Below are 27,816 nucleotides of genomic sequence, written 5' to 3'. Positions count from 1 at the left end.
TGGTAGGCAGAAGTTCTACATCTGAGGCTGTTCACGTGTTCTCCATTTTCACATAAATAGTAGGTCTCTATTGAAGGACAATGTTGGACTAGAATAGTTGCCACTGGATGTGTGCTGTGAAAGGCCAGGTGGAATCAGGGCTCCGCTGAGCCTGGAGGTTTACAGGGCTCAAGTGTGGACCGTTCCTCTCTCCGTAAACTTGGGATGAAATAACCATCTTACGGATGCTTTTCCTTCCATGTGGCAGGGCTGGTGGTCTGTAATAGAAAATATGGTTTAAATTTCATGGAAACCGGCAGGCAGATGAAGCTGGAGAGAGATATGTGTCCAGTAGAAGTGCTTTGGTGGGGACAGGGATACAGTAAATGGCTTAGCCAGCCCCCACCTATTGAGTTAAGCTATGGCAGGGGTGGAGGGAACACCCTTTATTTTACCCTGAAAAGCTTGCATTTGAGCTCACATTCAACATGGTGGCCGTGTGATCCTAACTTACCCCAACTCAAGTCTCCACATCTGTAAAAACTGGCCCAATCAAGATTCTGTCCACCAGATGCAGGGTGCAGGGAAGGCGCCACAAAGCCTTGCAAATTGTAGTGTTCTGTTCAAACATAGCCTTACATCCAAATCACTGAGTGGATCGATTGATTCTTCTAGAATTGTCTTCTCCCATTGAAAAACAGATTCCTTAGAAGTACTCATTTGCCTGGAGGCAGCTAAGGTCAAATCCAGTGAATGGTTGGGTCACAATGTTTCTCTTTTGTCTCTGTGTTTTTCGGTTCTTGGAGCTCCATACTCAGCACCCTGGGCTGTCAGCTGGGGATGTGGGTGGTTGGGTGGCTCCCCAAGTGACCCAATGCACTCTTTCTGTTCAGCTGGTCCACGGGCCAAGACCCATCCACAGTGCAGATGTGGTCCCCACAGAGCACACTTTGGTGACAAAATCTCATTGTCCCAATAGGCTGAGAAGTCCCTACTGGGAGCTGGATTGTAGAGGAGGGTCATGAGTACAGGTTGTGATACCGAGGAGCCAGCCTCTCCTCTGTATTTGTCTTTGGGGAACCTTTTTCTTCTAAAATTCCCAGAGTGCTTTTGAAAAATCTCCATCTCTGTCCTACTCAACCCTGAGTCATTTTGATATATAATTTTATTTCCTTATTTTTTATATATTCATTTTATGTGTAGGGGTGTTTTGGCTACATGTGTGTAAATGTACCACATACATGCAGTGCCCATGGAGATCAGAAGAGGCCATCTGATCCCCTGGAACAGGAGTCGTAGGAGGTTGTGGGCCACCAAGTAGGTGCTGGGAACTGAACCTGGGACCTCTGGAAGAGCAGCTGGTGCTCTTAACTGCTGAGCCATCTCTCCAACCACCTAAAAAAATAACCTCACAGCATTTATAACTTGAGCCAACAGTTTATTATGACTGCAGCTGCCTTCCCATCCCCTCCCATTTCAGCTCAATGAATTGGTTCACACCAGCAACTTCCATTGCCCAGGAAAATCTGCCCTTGTAGAAGTCACTCAAAATGTTTGTGGGTGATATTATTTTCATGAAGAAAATTGGTTTGGGGATGAAAGTCATTTGGTTACCACCACATTTAGTTAAGGAAGCAAAATCAAAACACAAAAGATCACTTGTCAGCCAGTGGGTTTTTTTTTTTTCTTTCACAGGTGACAATGTCATTTACATATTTAAAGCTGTCAGCCAGGATTGCAGTGTTATCTTTTTGGTTGCGGTTATGTTTCCTTTGATGTTTTAAGTCACGTGATCACAGCTTAAAATGTTACTGCCTTGAGTAAATAGGGGTAAGGGGGTTGTTTTGGATTGGAGGGCGGGGTTCCGAGATGTGTTGATTTGAATCATTTATATAAGCAACCCTGTTTTTTAAAAAAAAAAAAAATGTGTGCCTGAGATTGACTCTGAATATACTGTTTGGCGAGTTGTTTTTGAGAATTTTTTTTTTTTTTGGTTCTTTTTTTTTCGGAGCTGGGGACCGAACCCAGGGCCTTGCGCTTCCTAGGTAAGCGCTCTACCACTGAGCTAAATCCCCATCCCCTGTTTTTGAGAATTTTAAAAAGGTAAGTATTCCCATGATGCTTTGCTTGTGATTAGGCGATGAGTGTTCCCATGATGCTTTGCTTGTGGTTAGGCGATGAGTACTCCCATGATGCTTTGCGGTTGGGGGATGTGAGTGACACACCAGTAACTAATTGTCAGAGTGTCTGAATATACTTTGAAACAGAAGAGACACGTGGGTTTGTTTAAAAGCAAATCTCTTAGCTGTGCCTGATGTTGTCCAGAAGGCAACCAAGGCAGACAGTGTCTGCGATGGACACGCTGGCCAGAAGATGTCGGAGACGCAGGCTAAAAGCAAGAAGAAACGCCTGGACAGCCCCAGGCTAGGACTCTCCTTTAGAAAATTCTTTAGGCACAAGGTCTGTATCTCCTCAAACCGTGAGGAAAAAGGACCCTGTTCTTCACTCTGACGCCTAGGATCCAGTGTCTACCAGCTCCTCGTCAGGAGATCCCAAGCCTTGGGTGGGATCAGTGAGAGGGACTTGAAGAGGCTGAGGCCTGAAATTTGGGCGTCTAAGCCCCCATAGCTATAAACAAAAAACTGGCTCCTTCCAAGTGTGGACCAGGGTTCTGAAATTCTCATCCGTGTTTCCCAGATGTCAGTCGCTGGCATGCCTTCAACAACTTTACTTAAACACATTGTTAATCACTTGGTATTTTTATACTAAAATTGACTAGTCCTATTTATGTGTCCCTTTAAAAATTAAAGCTTCATTTTCCATTATATGAGCAAAGCCAGAATCATTTTTCCTAACAGGAAAATGAGCATTAATGTGGTTAATTAAAAGTAACACTTTAGCTCATCTCTGTTGAGCTTTGAATCCAGTGTCCTCCCGGCTTTGATTAGGAAGGCACTGGCCGGAGGAGACTATTAGAGCCATCCCACCAGCAGACTTTTCTGCAGAATATCATTAAATGACTGGAAAGCCAGAAAAGGGACAGAACGCTATTTGAGTTTTGCTTCGCATCCGGGTTGTAAAGTTGTGCTATGCCACCCACTCTTTGGGAAACTCTCTTCTGACCTCACGATAACAATACTACCTTTCTGTCGTCCGCCACACCTGCTCCCTCTGTTGACTGAGTTCATACTGAGCCCACATAGCTGCCAAGCGGAGGAAAGCGGCGAATGGAGGCAGAGCCAATGCTATCGATTGACATTAGCTCAGCTTTGGGGACAAGCTCTTCCTACAGGAGGGAAGACACAGTAAGCGTCTAAAACCACTGATGCAAAGGAACTCGGAGTTGGGGTCAAATGCTTAGAATTTCTTCTTAAAATATTAACCACTGTCCACCAAAGTTAGTGAGCCTGCTTTAAAAAAAAAAAAAAAAAAAAAAAAAGTTCCCTGCTCCATTTTGTAAAGTCCCAGGACTGTGTATGCAAATGGGATTTTCCAGAATCTACATTTGCATATGCAAATAACACAAGGCCACCTTCAATTTCCTCAAAGGCTTATTTTGCTCTGTAAGGAGATGAAGACAGACATTGCCGTAACAAAGAGAGGAACACTAAAACGTGGTCCTGGGGGGTCTAGAGAGAAGCTCAGTGGTTAGGGGCACTTGCTGCTCTTTCAGAGGATGTGAGTTCAGTTCCCAGTACCTACAGGTCACAGCTATCTGAAGCTGCAGCCCCAGGGCATCCAACATCTTCTTCTGACCTTTGAGGGCTCTGGACTCAAGTGTGCACGTGTGCTTGCACACACTACACACACACACACACACACACACACACACACACACACACGTAAAATTTTAAAAAGTCAATAAATTTTTTTTAAAGTAGTGCAGGCTTCTGGACATAGTAGTGCATGCCTCTAATCCCAGAACTTAGCAAACAGAGACAGGAGCATCACCCCAAATGCTTACAGAGCCCCTGTCTTAAATAAAAGATAAATAAACGTGTAAATAATAACGGTACGGCCACCTGGGTACATAGAGCACAGAGTAGTGGCAGCCGATGAGAAACATCACAGACCTTTTACCCAAAGGAATCTGGCCTAGCGTGGGGGTTACATGCGGAGGGGAGACCTTGGGTATTTGAGGCGTCTCTCTACACGCGTGTCATGCTCTCTACCCCACATCTGCCCTGCATCATCACATGCGTGCATTTCGAGTGTCACCAAGCTGCATATCTGTAACATCTTCCCACCATGACCACCCCACCCACGGTCCACCATTTCTACTGCTTCCCCAATAGCAGTGGCTCCTTTGGGATGAAGATGGGATCCAGACGTTTAAAACATTGCAGGGGGTTCCGTCTTCTGGGATTCTGTAACCCAGACACACAAGCCTCAGGGTTGTCAGGGCTATACCTTGATTGACACTTGATTTCCCATTCAGATGCAAATTAAAATAGGGGAGCGATCCCAAGTGTTCCCCTTCTCCTTTATGCAAAGATTTGTCACTGGCTTTTACCTCTGTGTCAAGGGCTGTTTCTTTCTTCTCTTTTGATGATTCTGTTGTCCTTAGGAAAAAAACACCCAGGCTCCCCATGAGGCTGTCCTCTCTGACAGAAGGGGGAATCCAAACAATTTGAAGTTAAGCTCATTCTGGTCATGCATGCTCCCAACCCCCAACACTTGAGCTTCCTTGGCCACGTAACAAACCTGAGGCCAGCCTGAGCTGGTATCAAGGAGCCATAGGGACAATAAGGCCCTTTCTTAAAAGCAAATGCATAAATACGTAGATTTTCTTAGTTAAAATTAAGATTGGGAGGCTGGAGAGAAGAGGCAACAGTCAAGAATCCTTGCTGCTCTTTGAAAGCTTTTTGGCTACCGGCACCCACATCCGGCAATTTATAACTGCCGGCAACTCCAGCTCCAGGGGATCTGATGCTTTCCTCTGTCTTCCGTGTGCACCCCTCACATGGGCACATACGCATACCTGCACACACACACACACACACACACACACACACACACACACACACACACACACAAAGGCATACACACATAAATTTTAAAATGTATTGTGCTGGCCGGTCTTATGTCCACTTGACACACGAACCAGAGTTACCTGACAGGAAGGAAACTCAACTGAGGAAATGCCTCCCTAACATCAGGCTGTAGGGCATTTTCCTAACTAGTGATTGATGTGGGAGGGCCAAGTCATTGTAGATAGTGGGCCCTAGGCTCTCTGAGCAAGCCATGAGGAGCAAGCCAGTAAGCAGCACCCCTCCACGGCCTCTGCATCAGCTCCTGCCTCCAGGTTCCTATCCTGTTTGAGTCCCCGCCTGACTTCCTCCAATGATGAACACCTATATGGAAGTGTAAGCCAAATTAACCCTTTCCTCCCCAGCTGGCTTTTTGCACATGGCCTTTCATTGTATCAATAGAAACCCTTACTAAGACTCATCATTTGTGAACAAGGAAGGCTAGAACTAATAAATACAGTAAGTTCTGGGGGCAGAGCTGGGGTACTCCATGCAAGGTGAGGGATCTACTCCTGCCCTCCAGCCCTCACCCATGTTCCTGTTGGAAGAAGCAAGAACATTGCTTTCCCTTCCTAACCCTGAACCTTTGTCTCTTGGGGTTAGGACATAAGATGCTTCAGAATCCAACTTAGCCCCAAGTGTTTCCAATGTTCAGTGACAGAACACACATATGGAGGCCAGGCATTGACCAATGCCCCACTGCTCAGTGAGGCAGCTGCACTTGTTATGAGAAGCCAGCTCCCAAGCCTCTTCGTTTTCCACTTGCCAACTGTTTGAGGTTCTTGTTTTGATGTCTGTACCTTCCTGAGCCCTTACTATGTGTCCCACATCCAGAAATAAAGCCAAGGGGATCACTTATTAAGAAGATTGTCCCCAGAGCTGTTAAGAGTCCCAGGTGTAGAGTCGCCGAGTAAAATAGAAACACACACAGTGAAATTCAGACTTCAGATGCACAAGAAACGATTCTATGTTGAAATTCATTGTTTATACAGAGACACAATTATTAATAAAAAGAAATAATTTTAGCATAAATTTTAGTATATTCCATGCAATGTTTAGGGTAGACTTATACTAGAGAAGTTTTATTTTCTGGTTTGAAACTCAAATTTAATGGGGGATTCCTCGTTTTAAATTGTGTATGTATCTGTCAGTCACATGAGAGTGCAGGTGCTCAAGGAGGCCAGTAGAGGGCATCAGGTCCCCGGGATCTGGAATTACAGGTGGTTCTGCGCCGACCTGTGTGGATATGGGATCCAAACTTAGATCTTTTGCAAGAGCAGGTTGCTCTCCTAACCACTGCACTATCTTTCCTATATTGTCATTTTTTTTTTCGGAGCTGGGGACCGAACCCAGGGCCTTTACCACTGAGCTAAATCCCCAACCCCCTATATTGTCATTTTTAATTGCAGTCTGATAACCTTCTAGAGCAGCCTGCCTCTGAGTCAGTCTGGAATCTTAATGTGCCCTACAGAATCCAGAGAAAGGAGAGTAGATTATCAAATGTCAGCAGAACACTGTGTGTGTGTGTGTGTGTGTGTGTGTGTGTGTGTGTGTGTGTGTGTGTGTGAAGGTGGGCTGGCAGGGAAGGCAAACCAAGAGAAGCTTTGCTGGGCTCTGTCCCAGGAATCAAGGGCTGGATGGAAACTAGTCATGGCAGGATCTGGTCCTCTCTCTCTCTCTCCCTCTTTCTCCAACCCTCTGTTTAGTTAAGATCACAGGCACCAGCTATGAATGTAAACATTAGAAAGGTGGCTTTTAGGATTCCAGTCATCTCTAGTGTCATGGTGTCACTATAGTGACACATCTGTATGTCATCCCAGCACTCTGAAGGCTGGGGCAGGAGGATAGCTGCTTCTGGCCCAAGCAGAGCTACATGAAAAGGCCTTCTAGCAATGGCCAAAGAGCAAATGAAAAGAATCGAGAACCAAAAACTATTTCAAATTTTCCTGAATTTGTCTGAATCCCATTTTTATTGTCGGATATTTTTCTTTTAGTCAGAAATTGTCGGGGAATTTAAATATGCTTTCTGTAATGAAGTCAGCTCAAAAGAATCCGGTGCTAAAACTTGAATGTCAATATTCACTCATGTCCAGACATATTTGGACTTTATGAGTCCTTACCCAGTGATTCAGGAGAAGCAGAGACTGGGAATTAACAGTAATATACTGGGGTGGGGTTATATTAAAACAGATGTATTGGTGCAGAGCTGTGCTCTCAGACTTGAGATGGTGTGGTAAAGGCAGGAGGGTCAGAAGTTCAAGGTCAGCCTTGGTTGTATAAGGAACTGAGGCCATCCTGGGCTACATGAAGCCCTTTGGGGAATGGGGAGAGAGAAGAAAAATGGAGGAGAAAGAAAAGAGAAAAGAAAAGAAATGTGAGATACCTTCAACCGGGCTTCGGCACAGCTGAGGGGGGAGGAGGGAAGCTTGGATGACAGGGAAGGAAGAGGGGGAAGGAGCAGAACCAACGGTTGCCTCCTGAAGAGGCTGTGTGTGGGCTGTGAAGGGGGATCCAAGAATAGGAGTGTGGTCTGTGGATCTTCACCGGCGTTCAGACTCCTTTCTGCCTTCTCCATGGCCTGGGTCTATAAAGTGGGGCATGGGAAAAAAAAATCAGAACTCCCATGGCCAACATAGTATCACCACCCTCGCTTAGCTTTCATGTTGGCTTGGTTACGGTAACAGCGTTTACACAAAAAACACGAGCTGGCGTGCATGATTGTGTGGAGAGTCAGAACAGGTCTGTGGATGGAAGTCTGGTCAAAGCTATTTGGAGACAAGAGCCTTGGCAAGAATACTCTCTCTCTCTCCTCTCTCTCTCTCTCTCTCTCTCTCTCTCTCTGTCTCTCTCTCCCTCCCTCTCTCTCTCTCTCTCTCTCTCTCTCCCCCTCCCTCCCTCCCTCCCTCCCTCCCTTTCTCATTTCCTTCCTTATTTTCTTTTTACATTGACTGAGTGATTGATTGGTGCATATACAGGCGTGCATGCATGTGTGTGCATGTGTGTGTGTGTGTGCGCGTGTGTGTATAGTGTACACAGGCACATGCAAGCCACAGTAGACATGTGCAGGTCAGAGAACAACCCTCAGGGGTAAGTTCTCGCCTTCCACTATGTGGGCTCTAGGTTTTGAACTCAGGTCATCAGGCTATGAACAAGTTTCTTTCCCCCACTGAGCCAAGAACTAGTCCAGGACTTCGGTTTCTAATAACACACCTCCTCTCTCCAAAACCTACCCCCGAGTTAATTACATAAGCACCATTACTAACAGGTCTCCCCACTTTTTCCTTCCCAAAAGGAAAATAACCGGTAAATAAAAAAAAAAGATTTTAACACACAGCTACTTTCACCGTGGAAATTTGCATAAAACAGAAAGTTTGAAAGGAAAAAATTAACATCAATCATGCAGGCCCCCAGCCCACACATATATTAACAGAGAAGAACCTTTTACTTTTGAAAGCATGAAATTCTTCGCGTTTCACTTTTCTTTTTGAAAACCAAACTGCACAGGACGCCGAGAATTCACCCACTACTCCAGCCAATCTCAAGTCGGACAAAGCCGACCTCACCCCCCAGGAGACCCAAGGGACAGCCAAGAGTTCCAAGGGCAGCAGTCAGCCAGGCCAGGCGCCATCTGCGGGAACCAGCGACACAGCAAGAGAGGGTGGCAAGGAGAAGGCGGGGCCCACCTCCTTACCACTGGGAAAGCTGTTTTGGAAGAAGGTGAGTTTTTGTGAGGAGTTTTCAGGGTCCTTGGGGCCAAGGTGGCTCAGGAGTTATTTCCTGATTCTCAGAGGTTATCTCCCTCCCCCTCCATGAGTCAACTTGTCACTGAATTGAGAACTCCTAATGTACCCCTGGGTGATCGTGTTGTACGCTGCAGGTCCTTGTGGGGGAAAAACAGAGACGAACAAGTAACAATTGTATTCTTTGAGTGACCCGGACCAGTGACAGAAGGCTGTGGTGTGTGGTGGCTATATTGTCCCTCTGTGATGGTCTATCGGTAACCTGGGCTTCCTCAACACATACCCAACCTGGTTAGAGGACATTCTGTCTTCACCCCTCCCTGTCCAGATACACCCTTCGGGGCTGATTCTTGACCTCCATTTTAGAAAATAAGGCTGTCCACCCTGTGGACAGCAGGGGCAAGGCTCATGCTCTGCAACAAAGGTGGAGAGGGTGCAGCTTGCACAGAAATGGTGGCTGGGTTGGCGCAGAGCAAACCCCACTGTACCACATGTTCAGAATGCTGACCTGGTTTGAATTTCTCCAAAAGATGAATGAGACGCTGGGGTGGATTCCCACAGTGACTTCCAGGACAGCAGGACTGAAAAATAGAGAGACCTGGTCTCAAAAATCAAAAACAAAACAAAACAAACAAACAAACATTGTACATATATTCAAAGCAACTTGCAATTGACATAGGTTTGCAGCCTAGAGAGATGACTCGATGGTTCAGAGGGAGTACTGCCCTTGCCGGGGACCTGGGTTCCATTCGGACACCCAGACTGAGAGGTTCATAGGTGCCTGGAACTCCAACTCCAGAGAACCTGACATCTTGAGCTTCTGTGACCATGCGCGCGCACACACACACACACACACACACACACACACACACACACACACACCCCACATATCATACACTACACACACACCACACATACCACACACACCACACACACACATACACATACATATACATACACCACACATATCACACACTACACACACACCACACATACCACACACACACCAGACACACACACCACACACCACACACACCACACATACCACACACACCACACACACATACACACAGACCACAAAGACACCACACACACACCACACACATACATACATACACACACACCACACACACCACATACACACACATACACATACACACACACCACACACACACTACACACACACACACCACACATACCACACACACATCAGACACACATACCACACACACCACACATACCACACACACACATACACACAGACCACACACACACCACACACCACATACACCACATACACACATACACATACACACACACACCACACACACACACACCACACACCACACACACACACACACACGCACACACACACACACACACACACACAAAACTTAAATCATTGTTGAAAGCAGATTATTACTCAAGGCGAGGCTAGGTGCATTGAGTTTAGAAAGGAATCCAGTGAAAAGGGAACACGTTATATAAAAAAAATGGTCCTGGTGTGAGGAAAATTTGGATTCTTGAAGAAGCACACACCAAACAGAAGAAGTGGATGAATGACTTATGGTTGTCAAAGGGGTGGAGAGACTGGGAATGAGTTTTGAGGCCACAGTGAGAGATTGGGGGGAGGAAGGGCAGGAAAAGGAAGGAAGGAAGGAGGGAAGGAAGGAAGGAGGGGGGCAGGTTGGGCTTGAGGCTGGTGCTGGCAGAAGCACAGGGGAAGGTTACAGCCCATCCTGTTCATGTGGAGAGTCCCACACTGGACAGGAACAGAAGACCCAGGACCCCTCTGTGCTCTATGGGTGACAGAGTCATCGAAGAAGGCACCGTGGAGTGCTGAATGCGTGACAGGTGGAATCTTATCCCTGCAGGAAGTCTGATACAGCTCCAGGATGTCGTCCCTGTCCTGGTCCTCTGGGCTGCTGTCTCACTGACAGACCTTTCCACCCTCCTGGGCCCACGAGGCAGGGAAGACCCCAGCAAAAGGCTAGAAGGTCAGAGACACACTAGCGATGAGACGGGACATCCAGGCTGTTGGGATGAGGGTTCATCGGGCATGTGTGAGCTCAGATCAGCTGTCATGTGATCGAAACGGGCCACCTTCTATCGTAAAGAACCTCTAAGAGTTGAACGCATTCTTTTAAACAAGAGAGCACTTGTGGAGGGAGCTGACGCGGATAAATTACGTGCTGTGTGGCTCTTTAGGCGGTGTTTGGTGTTTTTATTAGATCTCTGAGAATTCTGTGCAATGCGTTTGATCATATCCACGCCCCCCCCAGCTGCCCCAAAACCCACCCCTCCCGTACCTACCCAGCTGTACGTCTTGTTTTTAAGCTTCTTCACCCCACAAGTTTATTTTGTGCCACGTTTATTCTTGGATGTGTGGCCCTCCCTTGGAGGGTGGCCAACTTGCCAGGGCTTACTCTTATAAAGACCGACCTACCCTCAGCTTCCCAGCAGCTGTCAGTTGCCAATCATACCTTGGCTAGGGCGGGACTTCCTGCCCACTTTCTCCACATGAGCACTTAGACTGGCTTATAGCTCCTTGTTCTCAGCGACATACAAGTCTTCCATGGGATTCTGCCAGGTTTTGTTTTGTTTTGTTTTGTTTTTTTAATTAGTGTGTTTACTGTTGTTAACAGACTGGGCTACCTTTTAGATTAAGCAATTAAGAGCCAGGGGCTGATGGGGGAAGCTGAGGTAATTCTGTTTTTCAGGTTTGAATGATTCATACCAGACAGTCCCTATCACAAAGAGGTTGAAAACCCGAAAGACACCCCCACGTGTTATTAAAATTATTAGTGTAAAAGAAGTAATTTTAGTATAAATTTAGGTGGGTTCCATGCACTATTTGGAACATATTTATGCCAGAAAATTATTTGCCGATCTGACGTTCAGATTGAATGGGGCATTAAACGGGGGCTTCCCTACAGGAAGCCTCTGGGGTCTGGCCTCCATCTTGTTTATTCCGTTTTTAGTCTGGGCGGCCTATGCCTTACCTTCAAAACACTGTATCTTCGTTTGCACCCAAGTGAGCCTCTCTCTCAGCCACTCTGCCTGGTTTGCCTTCTTGCCTCGGCAGTGCCCTCACAGAACATTCTGGATAATCAAACTGTCACTGCCCTTCCTCCGACGGTCTCTTGCACATCTGCTCACTGGCCATGGAAAGCACAGAACTGTTATCGGGTTCTCCCTGTTTCTTAGACTTTTCCTAAGGACAGAGAAGAGGGCAGAGGGTTGCCTAAGGCTCTCATCTGCCCCTGTGTACTGCGCTGGGAAACCCGGCCAGGGGCAACTACAGATGAAGCACGTGACACAGACTTAGCTCAACCCAGGCAACGTCATGCTTTCAGAGAAGAACAGAGACACTTCCCAGCTCCTCCATGGAAAGATAGGCTTTTGCACAGGGGGTAGATACAACTTAGAAGCGATAAATGACTTCGGAGAAAGGGAAGTCCCTAACAGGCTGCCAGGCTCGTGTGACTGGTTACCACAGTTTTGATCTTTTTCTGTAGACATTCTGTGTATTTTGACCTCTGCGGTTGCCTCTCATTTGTCTGAACACAGTGGAAGAATGGAAACCACACCAAGTGGCTGCTCCCTCCTGGGAAGCCTGTGAAGTCTGGACTCAATCCTGTATGTGTTTATCAGTAAAAGGAGTGCTACGTCCTAAAAACACTCTCATGAAACTCACCAGCTCCTTGAGGTCATTAACGCAGTCTGAACAGTGGAGAGCAAAGACCTCAAGAAGGCAGGCCGAGTTGCTATGACCTAGAACTCCGTGCTATGAGTGTCAGTGTGCCCCTTGACTACAGAGAGTGAGCCATTCAGGTTCTGAGACCCATATCACAGCCTGCCTACCCCATTCCAACGTCGGTGCCCGTGCAATTGAAACAGTGACTCCTTGTCATTGGAGTTGCTAGGGTCAGAGCCTGGGTCCTGGTGACTATTAAAAGCTAGGCTAATCATCCTCAACCCATGAATAGTAAAAGGGGGGTATATTTAATGGGGCCTCATTTAGAAGAGGAACAAATAAAAGAGCCCAGTGATTTTCCCCCCACCCCCGACTCCATCTTCTGGGTCTGACTGTGGTTTAAGTTACATAGAAGGCAAGAGGTATACATAGCTAAGTTGTCTTGATCAAGACGTGGTCCCGATCATTAATGGTTCATCAGGGTGTTAATTGCCTTGCATATGCAAATGAGCCACCTCAGTCTCCTTAAACTGATGGATATAAACAAACCTATGCCCCACTCCCTCTTGTCCTGTCTGGGTCTAGGAAGCCAAGGCAGGTGATCATAAATTGTTGTGGGTTCTGTGGCCACAGCATTCAGGACCTGGGTTCTGAATTGATTTTCTCTTACATGGGGTATGGAAATGTGGCTGGGCTTGGCTTCTCGGCCTTTTGGAATCTTTACGTTATCTTCAGTAGCTGCTGGTGGGGAGGCGGAACCTTCTGTCAAACGTATGAACTTACACAAAGTAAAGATTTGGTGGTTCTTGGGTATAGTCCTAAACACACACACACACACACACACACACACACACACACACACACACACACCTTAACATTGCACAGTACAAGGCTTTTCCATTTTTCCATATAAACATACGGATTCAGGTTCTCAGAAACACCACACCCCAGCAGTCATGGTTTCACGATGTCTTCACCTTAACAGAACAAAGAAAGTCATAAATCAGCACGCTTTTGAAATATACTGGTGGGAGCATCAGTCCACGGCACTGCGGAGCGTGGTCTCAGATGCTATCTCAAGAAATTCTTAGCTATGGGGTTGACGGAGTCCGTTTGGGAAGACCACAACAGCCAGCCGTGTGCCCATAGCCTCTTTAAAGAAATCCAGTTAGACGTTGGGAGCTTATCTGTTTTGTGTATGTGCTGCCGTTGACACAGCAGAGATGCTGACACCACGTCGACTGGGTAGATCTAAGCAAAACTACAGTCAATGTAAAGAAAAAAAAAAGGATATAAATTCAAATAGTGCAGGACAGTATTGAACTCAAAGATGCTGCCAAAATTATTCAAGTACGAAGGACGATCAGTGGGGCTAGTTCTCAAAATAAAGACTGTCAGGGGCGATGAGATCACTCAGTGGGTGAAGGCGCTTGCTGCCAAGCCTGATGACCTGAGTTCGATCCCTGGGACCCATTTGATGGAAGCAGAGAACCTCTGCAAGTTGGTCTCTGACCTCCAAACACATGCTGTACCACACATAAAGACACACACAAATAAAAGTAGCATGACTTTTACAAGGGTAACATGGCAGTCTCAGGTTGGTCACAAACTCACTAGGTAGCTAATCTTTTCCTTCCATCCTCCCCACCCCCACCCCCACCACCAAGTGCTGGGATTTTACAGGCATGTGCCACCTGCCAGGTTCATGTGATGCTGGTTATGGAAACCAAGGCTCTGTGCATGCCAAGAAAGCATACTACCAACAGAACTGCACCCCAAACCCCAAAACATACAGAAGGATCTGGAAATCTAAAGCCAGAGTGAAGATCAAGGGAACATCGGTGTTCAGAATGAACACCGCCCATCCCTCTCTGTCACCTATGTGCAGCCCACAGTGTCTTCTGAAAGTGACAAGATAGGAACTTTAGGCCTTGGCTGCAGAGAGCTAGGGCAAGAATGAGACTTGAAACCCTGTAGCTCTACTCTTAAACAGAGGGGTTGTTTCCTTGACACAATGTAAACACTATATTAACCCCGGAAGCCATTGTAGGTTCCGCTTGAGGAAGTCTAACTTTTATAAGTATTCTTTGAGTCTTTGCCTGTGTGTAATAGCTTCCCACTGGCCTAGAGAGAGGGGTTGGCTCTGTCTTGGTTACTTTTCCATTGGTGTGATAAATCACTGTGACCAAAAGCAAGGTACAAAGGAGTTTACTTTAGGTCACTCTCCATCACCGAGGGAAGTCAGGGCTGGAACTCAATCTGGATGTAGGAGCTGATGCAGAAGCCATGGATGGATGCTGCTTACTGACTTGCTCCCCTGGCTTGCTCAGCCTGCTTTTTTATAGAACCCAGGGCCCCTGACCAGAGGTGGTTCCACCCACAGCAGGCTGGGCCCTCCCACATTGATCACTAAACAAGACAATACCCTACAGACATGCCCACCCCCCAGTTATCAGTTAAAATCCCCTCTTCCCAGAAGTGTAGGTTTGTGTCAAGTTGGCAAACACCAACTAGCTCACACGCCAATAAAGCAGCATTCCTTGTAAACAGCTTTTGACTGTAGCACCATTTCCTCATCATCAGAGGCTTCTATAAGTGTTCTTCCCTGCCCAGGATGTCATCGATATGAAACAAGATGAGCAGAAAGAAACAGTCCAAGCTGGTGATCCTAGCTAGGCAAACCGCTAGTTCCCAGTCGCCGGACAGGGTCTTGGCCCTCAGCACGGCATCCTCACTCTCTGGCTGTTTAACCTTAGAAGTGACTTGGCTTCTCTGTGTGTTTCTTACACTGTAAATGGTGGTCCTATATGTATTGTTGGGGATGCTTTAAGGCAGATAAGATATGGCAGGTGCCTGAGGGACTAGTGGAGGTATCCCTTCTCTCCTTCCCTCCCTGTTACTAAGCAGGACTAAAGTCACTTCCCTAAGTGGTTTTAACTCAGAATCCAAGAAGGCACAAAAAGGTCTGTGAGCGTATTGGTGTCATTTGCGATGTAATTTGTTTCTGGAACGTTCTCAAAGCCATCTGTATATCCACTAACACCCCACACACCAAAGTTTAAGAACCACTGAAGGAAAGATATCAAGATGACCTCCAGGGTCATAGCCAACTGACAGAAGATAGCATTGACCTTTGGAAGAATCGGGGTGCACCCTCTATTTGAGGAAGGACTCCAGATGCCAGGAGACTCCAGAGGACAAATCAGTGTCTGAATTAGAGTGTGTGTGGAACCCCAGGGCCTGGCCCTTCATGGACGGTTCCAGTCAAGTTGAACTTGAACAGGACACAGTCGGCCCAGACTGGAGGCCCAGTGTTGACCAAGGACTATGGTCAGAGAGGACTGGGAGCCTCTTATGGGGTGGGAGTGCTTACTTGCTCCATAAATGAGTCACATTTCTCTCGTTCACTCATAGAATTTCCCTAAGAAGTTTATGTTTCCCCTACCTGTAGCTGTGTTTTGAGAGGCTATCTCTTTCTCATGAGCTAGGGAGGTAGCTCACTTGGCAGAAAGTTTGCCCAGCATTTAGGGGGCCCTGGATTTGCTCCCCCAGCACCACATAAGTGAGTAGAGCAGTACACACTTGAAATCACAGTCCTGGGAAAGTGGGGGCAGGAGAATCAGAAGGTCAAAGTCATCTTTTGACTACAGAGGGAGTGCAAAACTAGCCTGAAACGTGGTATTCAGCAATAAAAATAACTATCGTTACATATTATTGTATAGTTAATATTGTTGATCATAGTCCTTGGTCAACACTGGGCCTCCAGTCTGGGCCAACTGTGTCCTGTTCAAGTTCAATCAGATTTTATTGGCTACTAGAAAGTGTGAAGCAACATGTGCTTTCTCACAGCCACAACTCTGTGGCTCTGGCTTTCTGTGGCGTCCCTGTTCCACACTTAGCCTACCTGTGACATCGTATTCTTTCTCCGTTTGCTGCATTTTTGAAATATACGACTAGTACTATCTTGCTATGCTATTCCCCTTTGTGGAAGCCTCCTTTGAGTTCTTGCTAGAACAAGGCCCACATTAGCAGTTTAGTGTCTGAGAACTGCCCTACTGGGCTGGTAGACCAGATGGCCCTTGCTTTCGCCTGACTTGTGTTGGTAATAATATCATGACTTTTGTTTTTTTATCTTCTTCTAGTCAGTTAAGGAGGATTCACTTTCCACAGGCGCAGAGGAGAACGTAAGTGACTGGGTGCCATCTCAAATCATCCCCCTGTCATCTTCGGTGTGCCGGGCCATTGGGTGCTGAGCGCGGAGATGCCTGGTTGGCACATGCTCTGTTAGACTCTTTCATCCCCTTTTACCATTAGGGGCGCCAGGACCAGGGCAACCAAGACCGGATCGATGTTTTTACGATTCTCAATGATAAGAGGGAAAAAAGCAAGAGCAAAATCAGCAATTCTCTTTTCTAGCTTGTCATGCTTTAGGGCTGAACGAGTCTACCACAGAGTGATGGCTTTGCACATCCACGAGGGATGGGGTTGCATCTTCTGCTTCATTCTGCATCGACTTCTCCTTCGCCTTCATTTCCGTGGTTATCCAGATTCTCGATAACTTTGGGTGGTACTCAGGACCGGCCATTGCCTCAGGCAATGAGAGAGAATGTCATAGAGCGATAATATGGGCTGTTGCCTCCGCTAGAAAGCTGAGTGCAGGGGTTTGCACCAGAAGGACTGATCGCCGGATATTTCTGGCCTTTAATGTCCTAGAGATAGTCAAAACGTCTGAAGGGATGGCACTGTGTGAGCTCTCTCTTTCTCTCACACACATATGTGTAGCTGAAAATGTCATCCCGAGCAATTAATCGATGGGGGCGTTGGTAGTTTCCGGCCCAAGACAGCAGCTCTCAGTGCTGAAGGCAGTGCAGGCTTTGAACATTGTTATGACTGGGATAAGTGACTCCACAGCTTCATAAGATACAATAGGACGTGATCACTTTGCCCAAGCAAAATGTGTCTCGATCTTTCCGGAGTCTCATGTCCACTTACCGTGAACAGCATGCAAGCCTTCAGGTACTGGAGCCAAATGGATGCTGGAAATCCAAATATCTTCCCTGAAAGTTAGTCACGATAGGGGGTAGTCATTGGAATGGCTTTGTGTGATTCGTTTTGTGCACTTTCTGTTTTCATTGGCATATATGTATGTTATATGTGTGTGTGTGTGTATGTGCTTCACATGGTATTAAATTACATAAGGACATTTTCACACGAGCATGGAGTATACTCTGAGTGTGCTACCCCCACACTCCTCTCCCCTCCTCTCCCTTCCCGTTCCCCTCGCCAGTTCCCATTGTTCCCCTAGATGTGCTATGATTCTTACTCGGAGAAAGATCCTGACAATGTGTTGGTTTTGATATTTATTGTTCCTCCCCTCCCTTCATACATTTTTTTGTTCTTTCATTGACTCTTTCCTTTCTGCATTCATTTCTTGAGTCAAAGTTAATAAGTCAGCAAGGCTCGGGTCTCTCACGATTCCAGAAAGTTCTTGTGAATTTCCTGAATATTTTCTAAGAACCCAGAATCTTCTCTCCTACCAACCTGAAAAGCACCAGTCGGCTTGGAGATTCTGAGTTCTGTGAGCTTTGGGGGAGAAATCCGTGTGTTCCAGGAGCCCCATAGTCCCTGCAGCTCAGGTATTAAAATCTGGAGTTGATCTGAAACAGCCAAGTGCATTTCACCTCGTGCCATACACTTAACATGGACTAGGACTGGATTAATTGATCTGTTCCTAATATCAAGAGGTAAAAAAAGCTAGTGGGGATGTGAGGAAAAGCAAGACATTTTTAATGAAATGAAGGAATGTTTTAAACATTGCTCCCCCTCCCCATTTAGCCCTATAACTTCCATTTCTGATTTGAAGACTCCACATTCACCATCTAGCTGCCCATCCCGTGGAGAGAATGAGCCTAAACAGTTATAGCCTAGGCATCATTATCTCCACATCACATTTTCTGCTTGAACCTCAGTTTACTCATCTGTTAAATGGGGATAATGACTGAACACAAGTTTGCGGTGGTAGCAGGAATTAAATGAGATGTTCATTTAGGCATCAGTAAACAACAGTTGTCATACCAGATTCAGTCTGCCACCCATTTTTTTAAAATCTGACCCACAAGTTAAAAGTGGTCTTCTATATTTTTTAAAGGCTGGCGGGAAAAAATGAAAGAAAAATAATTTCATGGGATGTGGAAATCACATAAATTCAAGTGCCAGTGTTGACAAATTTCATTAGAACTCAGCCACATGTCCCTTTATGCATCGACTCTGGATGCTTTGCCAGGTGGGTCAAGACAGGTAACACCTTTTGCAGGAAGGCTGGCTACCCCCAGCAGAGCACGGGTGAATGGCAGATAGCATAGAAAGTGCTGGCCCCACCATTACTGTGCTAATTCCCAGGGAAATGATGCTCTCTCTAGCTGGCTTGGCATCCAGTTGGAGCGCAGGAGTGTGTGCAAACAAAGTTCATTTCATTTCTTCGTCCCTGGAGAAGCAAGCGTATTCACTGTGACAATGTCCAGCGCTCCCCCACAGCAGGGCGGTCAGAGCCTGACTCCTGAGTTCTGGAGCGGCATGGTTGGACTGCTTTGGTTTGTTTCGTTTTTCTGCACCCATATACACCCTTTTGAAAGCCAGTGCACAGCCCACCGTGACCCACCCTGAGCAGAAGGTGCATGTGACGTCAACGTGATGTCACGTTGACATGAAAAGACCACCAGAAGTTTAGAACTCCTTCTAAGTTTTGATTCTAATCCTATAGGAGACAAAATCTGGGCCAACAAGATGGCTCAGCAGGCAAAGGCACTTGCGGCTAAGCCTGCGAGTATGAGTTGGATCCCTGAGACCCACGTGGTGGAAGGGGAGAACCCACTCCTGAGAATGTTCTGTCGTGGGCATGCCCCCATCACAGACGCATACAGATAAGTAAACATTTACAGGATTGAGAAGCAGTCGAGCTCAGTGGTGCTTACCTTAATCCCAGCGCTTGAGAGGCAGAGGAGCAGACAGCCCTCCGTGAGTTCAAGGCCAGGCTGGTCCAGAGAGTTCCGGAACAGCCAAAGCTACTTAGACAGTCTCTATCCAAAAGAAATAAATAATTAAAATAAAATAAAATCTGTCTCGTCTATAGCAGCTACGGAAAAGCTCAGGTGTAAAACAAAAATCTTTTGGCCTTGGTTAGTAGCAGCTGCTACTTTTTAGCAAGAACTTGAAAGCTGCACATGAATAAACAAAAAACAAAAACAAAACAAAACGCCCAGCCTGGATGAGAAAGAAAACAGCCTCACTGTCACCACGGCTGAGAGGAGAATTAGTTTCTGACATGGCTGGACCTGGGTTCCCTGTCTGCCTCAGCCTGGCCGGGCTGTGACTGGGGCTTCAGCCTCCTAGCAGTCTGGAGGGAGGAGACACAGCTTCTGTCAGCCTATGCTGTGGTAACAAAGTCTCAAAGTTCAGTGTATGCCCCCTTCACTAGCCCTTCCTAAAGACATGGTCTCAAGCATCCCAGGCCAGACTCAAACTGTGCAGTCTGGAGGACTTTAGTTCTGATCCTCCTGCCTCTTCCTCCTGAGTGCTGGGATTGCAGCTGTCACATCCAGTTTATGTGGTGCTGAGGACCAGTGGGCTTCCTGCACACTGGGTGAGCGCTGTCCCAGAGGAGCCACAACTGTAACTGTTTCCTGCTGGTATCAGAGGGAGGGAGCAGAGAGGAGGCAGTGCTAAGTGTGAGGCATGGCTGCGGGGCTCCTGAAGCATCCGCTGGGTCAGCATCCACTCATGTTCTGACTTTACAGAGCAACTCATGACCGTGCTATAGATTGTGCTCTCAGGATTTCCCCTCTAGGTTCTTACATACAAAGGCTCAAAATGTTCCGAAGACAGAATAATAATTCTAAATCCAGGCCAAGAGGCCAAGGTCAGTTCTTACCTACTTGGGAGCCTTCTCCCACCCTCCCACAGCAGTACAGCAACTGTTCTTCTGTGGCCACAAGGTAGCAAACATAAGGATGAAATCCCAGGGGACCAAGGACAGTGGAGCCAAAGGAGGCAGAGGGTCCGAGTTCTTAAAGGTTGGCAGAGCCTCGAATGCTCTCTCAAGAATGCTGCCATAGAGAGCTCTGTTTCACTGGTCAGCAGGAAACCCCCCATTCTCCTCAAAATGGCTGCCACCCTCTGGTATGACTTTGGCCAAGTTAGCCAATTGTTCATAATCCTTATTTGTAAAATGGAGATAACATTACCTTTGTAACCTTGTCCCAAGGTCGTATGTAAGAAGTACATTGTACAACAGCAGACATGGAAAGTGGTCTAAATGGACCCATATGTCATTGGGTGCTCTGGGTCATACACAGTCATGGGATTGATAGGTTTAATCTTAACATGAGTATGAACTGGTAGGGTTAGCTGAGTGTTTGTGGTACCTGTTAGAAGCCTAAGAACTTGACGCGTGTTGCCTCATTATTCATGATCCTTTAGTCACTGTTGCATTGCTGTGACCAAGGCAACTTACAAAAGAAAGTGTTGACTTGGGGGCTTGCTGATAGTTTTAGTGGGTTAGTCCATGGCCACCATGATGCCTGTCTGCATGGCAGCAGACAGGTAGCATGGTGGCCGGGCGGTAGCCAAGAACTCACATCTGATCCACAAGCGGGAGACAGAGCTAATTGGAATGGGGTTCCTCAAAGCCCACCCCAGTAACACACCTCCACCAACAAGGCCACACTTCCTAATCGCTCTTAAATAGTTCTACCAACTAGGAGCCAAGCATTGAAACCTGCAAGCCTCTATAGGCTGTTCTCATTCAAACCACCACGAGACCTCTCCACGGGCTGGATGTAATTACCCTGAACGGAAGGGTGGAAGAGACTCCTGTCTATGCCTGTACCTTCACAGGGAAGGAATCTGTCAACTCCATTCCTGTCTGTCTGTCCATCTGTCTGTCTGGTGATCTACAATCATATGTCTGTGAGCTCATTGTTTACATCCTGAATATTGCCCCCTTGAAGATTTGCCTGCACAGAAACGAGTCACAGGTTCAAGCCCACAGCTACTCTGCAGATAGAACAAACCAAGACTCCTTCATAAAACATGCTTTGGGGGGTGGGGGGTGTATTTGGGTGTGGTGGGGTTGTTTTGTTTTGTTTTGTTTTCTTATTACCTGGCAAAACACTCTAGGCGGTGTGTGAGCCACCAGTAGAGACTGTAAGGCTTGAGGAAGTAGAATCCACCTTACAAACCGTGGATCTCACTGAGAAAGAAACCCAGACTGAGCCCACAGATGTGAAAGTCAAAGAAGAAAGCAAACCCCGGAGGACCCCTCTGATGGCGTTTCTCAGACAAATGGTAAGCCACTTCCCGTCCCCGAAGAGAGGACGTGCCTGCCCATCTCTTGAGAGTAGGGAGCGTCCTACCCCTGTGTGAGCATCACTGTGGTGAGATGTGGGGACTATGGTGGGCTCATGGGAAATTCCATTCGCTCTTCTCATTCCATCATGAGACCTATTTCTTGCTAACATTCCTTGCCACTGATAATTCCCTTTCTAGTAAATTAAGAAACTTCGGTTCTAAGTTTTGGCAACAGTATCCACCCAGAAGTTAATTCCGTTACTGGCTTCTCGCCCTACATTTGATGTCTGGTTCAGTTGTTGGTGATGACTCTGCTTTCCCATTGGTAATGAAGCGAGCTTTCCTCTTACTCAAACAGATTGCTTATGTAAAGAACACGAGGATATATAAAGATGGGGCCAGAGGGATGGCTCAGCGCTTAACAGTGTACTGCTGCTCTTGCAGAGGACCAGGGTTCTGTTCCCGGTGCCTCCCTATATCAAGTGGCTCATAACGTTCTGTATCTCCAGTTCCAAGGGACCTGATGCCCTCTTCTGTCCTCTGAGGATACTGCACACACACGATGCACATACAACCAAGCAAGCAAACACACACACACACACACACACACACACACACACACACACACCACATTTAAAAAATAAAGAGTATATAAATAAATTAAAACAAGCCCTTAAAAACAATATAGGGCATTCTCTGGATTAAATATTTAATAGTGTAACTCATAGCCAAGCATAGGATTTTACACCTGTAATCCCATCGCTTAAGAAGCTGGGGTGGATTCCTAGGTCAAAGCTACACTGTGCTGCACAGTGAAACTCAGTCTGAAAAACAAAAAAGGCCAAAGCCACAGACCGAAGTACAGAATTCCTGAAGGTGACATATGCGTGACCTAGGTCACTGGGACATAGTAATGCTTGCTGCCTGATATTCTTTTTTTTTTCTTTCTTTCTTTCTCTTTTTCGGAGCTGGGGACCGAACCCAGGGCTTTGCGTTTGCTAAGCAAGCGCTCTACCACTGAGCTAAATCCCCAACCCCGCTGCCTGATATTCTTACAGGGGAAGTGTCTGGCTGCATAGTTTGCTTGGTGAACTTGCCATGCTCTTAATCTCTGTGGGCTGGAAAGAATGTGAGCAGACACCTTTGGGTCCCCGTGATTTTCACTATCTAGGAACTTAAATGGGCACAAGAAAACTAAAGTCACCAGGAAACAGCAGAAAAGCCCGCTGTGCAATTCTGTTAATGAAGTACAAGTCCTCCAACATCTGTCCCACCATCCTTCCCACTGTCCTTCCCACCATCCTTCCCACCATCCTTCCCACCGTCCTTCCCACCGTCCTTCCCACCATCCTTCCCACCATCCTTCCCACCATCCATCGGGCACCTCTATTTTTGTATTCAGGGGTCTAATCAGTGTGTAGATAAAAAAAAAGGCAGCTGAACACTGCAGGTGGGAACAAGAGCCTTGTCTTTAGATAGATAGATAGATAGATAGATAGATAGATAGATAGATAGATAGACAGAGAACGATAGATAGATAGATAATGATAGATAGAGATAGACAGATAGATAATGATAGATAGATATAGATAAATGGTAGATAAAATAAGATAGAATGATAGATAGGTAGATAGATAGATAGATAGATAGATAGATAGATAGATAGATAGATCGCCCTACTTCTTTTATTTTTTTGAGACAGGACATCCCCATGTAGACCTGGAACTCACTATGTAGATCAGACTAGCCTTGAACTCACAGAGCTCCACTGAGATAGCCATTCTTGGTTGTCAAGTTGACTACATCTGAAATGAACTACAATCTGGAAATGGAGGCACAGCTATGAGAACTCATTTTTGCCTGGGCGGTCAATCCACTCCTAGTCCAGACCTCTGAGGAAGGAAGATACATGGTTTTGATGCCCATCTTGAGTGGGAAGACACACCCTTTAATCAGGACCACGAGTTCTGCTGGAAGCCTATAGAAGGACATGGAAGAAGGAAACTTTTGCTCTTGGCTGCTTGTCCTCATCTTGCTAGCAAGTCCATCCCCTCGCTGGCATTAGAACCTTCTTCTTTGGGATTCCAGCAGATACTGAAGACCGGCTGAGACATCCAACCTTGTGGACTGAAGAAATGACGGATTCTCGGTCCTTCCGTTCACAGCCAGCCATTCTTGCATTACTGGACTACAGCTCTAAGTCATAGACGACCATTCTACAAGTTCTGCGACTCGTGAGAACCCTGACTAATACATCTACCATGTCCCTGTCTCCCTGGTGCTAGAACCAAAGGCTTGCACCACCACACCCATCCCTCTTCTTTTAACTGTCAGATATCACTGAGGGGTCAAAGTCCATCTGCATTCTTTTTCCAAACAATACGTGAACCGATCACCAAATGTTTCTGCTCAAATGCTGACCCTTTGAGCGACCGGGGTTGGAAGCATCAAAACGTGCAAGCAATAAGAACCAGCATCATTAACATGCAAGGCTCCAGACACCAAAGCCAGAGTCTAAACTGCAGGCTGAAACGATTCACCTTTGAGTCACATGGAGAAAACCACACTCGGAACAAGTTACTCGGCAGAGAGTAGGAAAATCTCGGAAACTGCTTCTGAGCCTCTGAGCTTTTAGCATCCTCAAACGGTAACGGCTGCTTTTGACAGCCAGTAAAAGGAAGCCTCAGTGGCTAGGGTTGTTTAGGTGGCAAAGTGCAACCAGGGTTATCTGAGTTGTATCGCTGAAACAGGGTTCTGCAGGCTTCAGAAGGAAGGAGCAGGGTGAGGGAGGGCAGGTGGGAGGGGCTGTCCTCATAATAGGGATTATTAAGGAAGTGACCTCAGGCGAGCTTGATGATGTCTTTATCTGAAGCCAGCAGCCTGAGGTACATGTGGCTTCCTGTGCCTCAAAACGGAATGGAGAAAAGTTGCCGACGACAGGGGACTCTCTCGTGCTTTTCTGTAAAAGGGAGGAAATTGGCGGTGATCTTCCTGGAGGCCTGGAGTTTTGCTCTCACCCAATCCCACCCAACCCTCCTCCAAGACAATGGAAGAGATGGAGGGAAAGGAAGAAGCTCCAGATCCTGAACGGGAGAAGCCTCTGAGGGAGGGACACGAGCCTGAAGTAAGGGGAAGTCAAGGTCAATTGTGCTCGCCCTCCTAGGATGCACGGAGCATTGCTGTCCTGAAGCTGTGTTGAGGCCGGGGCCTGACGCGCACTGCTCCTTTGGCTCGAAAAGCTATTCCTCTCACGCATGTTGTGTTGGTTGCTCTCCTACTGCTGTGATAAAAACGCCGTGACCAGAGCGGCTTGTAAAAGAAAGTCTAGTCGGGCCTGTACCTCCACAGAGGTAAGAATGAGCTGTGGCAACTCAGAGGCATGGGGTTTGGAACTGGAAACTGCGAGCTCACATCTTGAGCTCAAAGGAGGAAGCAGAGAAACAGCAGTGGTGAGAGCCTTTAAACCCTCAAAGCCCGCCCCCCGTGACACACTTCCTCTAACCAGGCCACACCTCCCAGGCCTCCCCAAACAGTGTCACCAGCTGGGAACCAAGTGTTCAAAGGCCAGAGCCTCTGGGGACTTCCTCATACAAGCCACCACACATGTTTGCATTTTGCAACTGAACTTTTCCCCGGGGTGGGGATGGGTGACTCATTTGGTAAACTGTTGGATTTCCGAGTATGAGGACCTGTGTTTCACGCCCGGAGCCCACTAAAGACCAGGCGGCATGCGCTTATAATCCCAGCATGGAAGAAACAGCCGCAGGCAGATCTCTGAAGTTCACTCAGCCTAACTAAATGGGCGAGTTCCAGGTTCAGCGACTCTGCTTAAGAGGCGAATGTGTTCTGGGGAATGTCACTCGGTGTTGACCTGTGGCCTCCACATGCACAGGAACACTGCCACCCGGGAGCGCCTCCACTCACCTGCACCGACAAACATGCATGGTGTCCAGGGCCTAACTGATGTGGATAGAAGCCATGTTCTGAAGGCCACACTGGAGTGCAGGTGAGGGGAGTACAAGGAGTTCTTTCTACACAGTCTGAGCCAGAGGGGCCGAGTGACATCCTAAAGTGTCAGACAGTAGCAGACGACAGCAATAGCTGGAGGAGTCAATTCCCTCTTCTCGGCATTCTCGAGCAAGATTGAGCCTCTCAGAAGAGCACAGGAGACCCAGCGGGAGGAAGAGTGGCTCTCCATCCTCGAGGGCCTCAGTCCCATGTAGAGGACACACTGGTCTTTACTTGGAAACCTTGGTGAATCTCACTCTAAGGAGAGTGTGTGGAAGCCAGGAACGGTGGTCGGTCATCTCAGTCAGTGTTCATTGCTGTGAAGAGACACCGTGACCAAGGCAACTCTTAGAAAGGGAAGCGCTTGACCGGGAGCTGGCTTACAGTGTGTTAGAGATTAGTCCGTAATCATCATGATGGGGAGCGTGGTGATACACAGGCAGGCACGGTGCTGGAGAGGTAGCTGAGATCCTGAGCCTTATCCACGGGCAGCAGGAAGGGAGAGAGACAGACAGACAGACATAGAGAGACAGACAGACACAGAGAGACAGACAGACACACAGAGAGACAGAGACAGAGAGAAACAGAGAGACAGATAGAGAGGCAGACTGACTGACTATTCAACTATATGCGCCTACAGACGCCATTCTTATTCAATCCACCACAGTGGTACAGGCTGAGACAGAGAGATGGTGAGTTCAAGGCCTGCCCGAGCAGTGTAGCAGATCCTATCTCAAAAAAAGAAAGAAAAAGCAAGTTCACAGAGCTTGGCAGCACCCCATTCTCCATTACCAGCCAGTCAGGAGACACCGAGACTGCTCTGTACTTGGGGTGCACTGGGGATGTGGCTTTAGGGATAGGGAAAGACCCCGCCATCCCCACACTCTGTCCAAACTGTTGATGGCCCTAGTCGGTGCTTCTGTTGTCTGGAGAGCCACGTCGAGTCATTATTGGAGAAACGTAGTTTCTACCTTTGAGTGGGCATGTCTGTTGTTGTAAAATTATATTAAAAATGGTTTTCTTTTACCCCTCTAGATCCAGCACCACAGTGCCCCAAGATATCTGGTAGACATCTTGTCAGAAACACACATCCCAACTCCGTGGCGGCCCAGTGTCTGCCACCACACACTCGCTTACACTTACATCGCTACAAGAAAGCACACACAACGGGGCTGGGGATTTAGCTCAGTGGTAGAGCGCTTACCTAGGAAGCGCAAGGCCCTGGGTTCGGTCCCCAGCTCCGAAAAAAAGAACAAAAAAAAAAAAAAAAAAAAAAAAAAAAAGAAAGAAAGCACACACAACACAATCAGAGGTTATCTCTAATCCAATTGATAAGATAAAATTGCCCACCTACACATACAAAGCCCTGTTCACATCCATCCCTTAAGAACATTCATAGCAACCTGTAAATACACAGAGTGGAATCTTAAGGTCAGCCTCCATGTTCTCTCAGCGGCTTCTCTCTCATCTCCGGTCTCCAGTCTCCTTCCGTTCCAGTCTCCTCCTCTTCCCTCAAACCTTTCTCCCGCCCATCCTTCCTTCTCATCCAATGACAGGCCTCCTTCTATCTTGTACCCGCCTCACCTGTATGACATCATACCACACGTGTCCCACAAAAATCTGTACTCGAGGCTCATCGGCCTCTGTCTTCTCCAAGCCCGCATTAGTTGCTTCACTTATTCAATTTATCTAATTCAAATAATCTAATTTTAAGTAAATGTTCACTCTTTGATAGTTGACTGAGTGGTGCCTGCCCCTCCTTGGGGCGGTAGAATGCAGAGGTCGCTGAGAGTACAGAGCCTAGAGTCACCGCCCACGGTCACAGCTCGGGTCTCTAACCGCCTAGCTCCACAGCCCGCCTAGAGCCTCTGAGCTTTCATTTTGTTTGCTTGTAAAATGATGGTTGCCTCTGTTAAGATTCTGCTGTGGCGAACCATTCATACACATCTTTCTCTCTCTGCACAGTGCCTGCCCTCAGTGAGAGACCACTCAGAGTTAACCTTTGAACTTACCTCTG

At 47.1% G+C, this 27,816-nt stretch overlaps 1 protein-coding gene and 1 long non-coding RNA gene across 6 annotated transcripts in view; one reads left to right on the top strand and one right to left on the bottom strand.

The window, feature by feature from the left end:
• Nucleotides 1-27,816, top strand: part of Bcas1 (brain enriched myelin associated protein 1) — an 83,047-nt gene that overhangs the window by 42,603 nt on the left and 12,628 nt on the right. For 2 of the 5 annotated variants that reach the window (XM_063283093.1, XM_063283092.1), the window contains exons 7-8: nt 8,514-8,726; nt 16,589-16,630. In XM_063283093.1, the coding sequence (XP_063139163.1) occupies nt 8,514-8,726; nt 16,589-16,630 (255 nt within the window). Of the gene's footprint in view, nt 1-2,304; nt 2,440-8,513; nt 8,727-16,588; nt 16,631-21,620; nt 21,789-27,816 lie in introns of all 5 variants that reach the window. The other 3 variants (NM_001415675.1, NM_145670.5, XM_063283094.1) reach the window with 3 other exon arrangements.
• Nucleotides 8,759-27,327, bottom strand: LOC120101805 (uncharacterized). The gene is made up of 5 exons (XR_005502763.2): nt 27,203-27,327; nt 19,418-19,522; nt 13,317-13,423; nt 11,752-11,963; nt 8,759-9,330 (listed from the first exon to the last, which is right to left on the bottom strand). It is a non-coding gene; the product is annotated as an uncharacterized LOC120101805 (long non-coding RNA).

Source organism: Rattus norvegicus, chromosome 3 (assembly GCF_036323735.1).
Source record: "Rattus norvegicus strain BN/NHsdMcwi chromosome 3, GRCr8, whole genome shotgun sequence".
Lineage (NCBI taxonomy): Eukaryota > Metazoa > Chordata > Mammalia > Rodentia > Muridae > Rattus > Rattus norvegicus.
The sequence above is the reverse complement of the archived record's forward strand: the minus strand, read 5'-3'. Positions and strand labels throughout refer to the sequence as shown.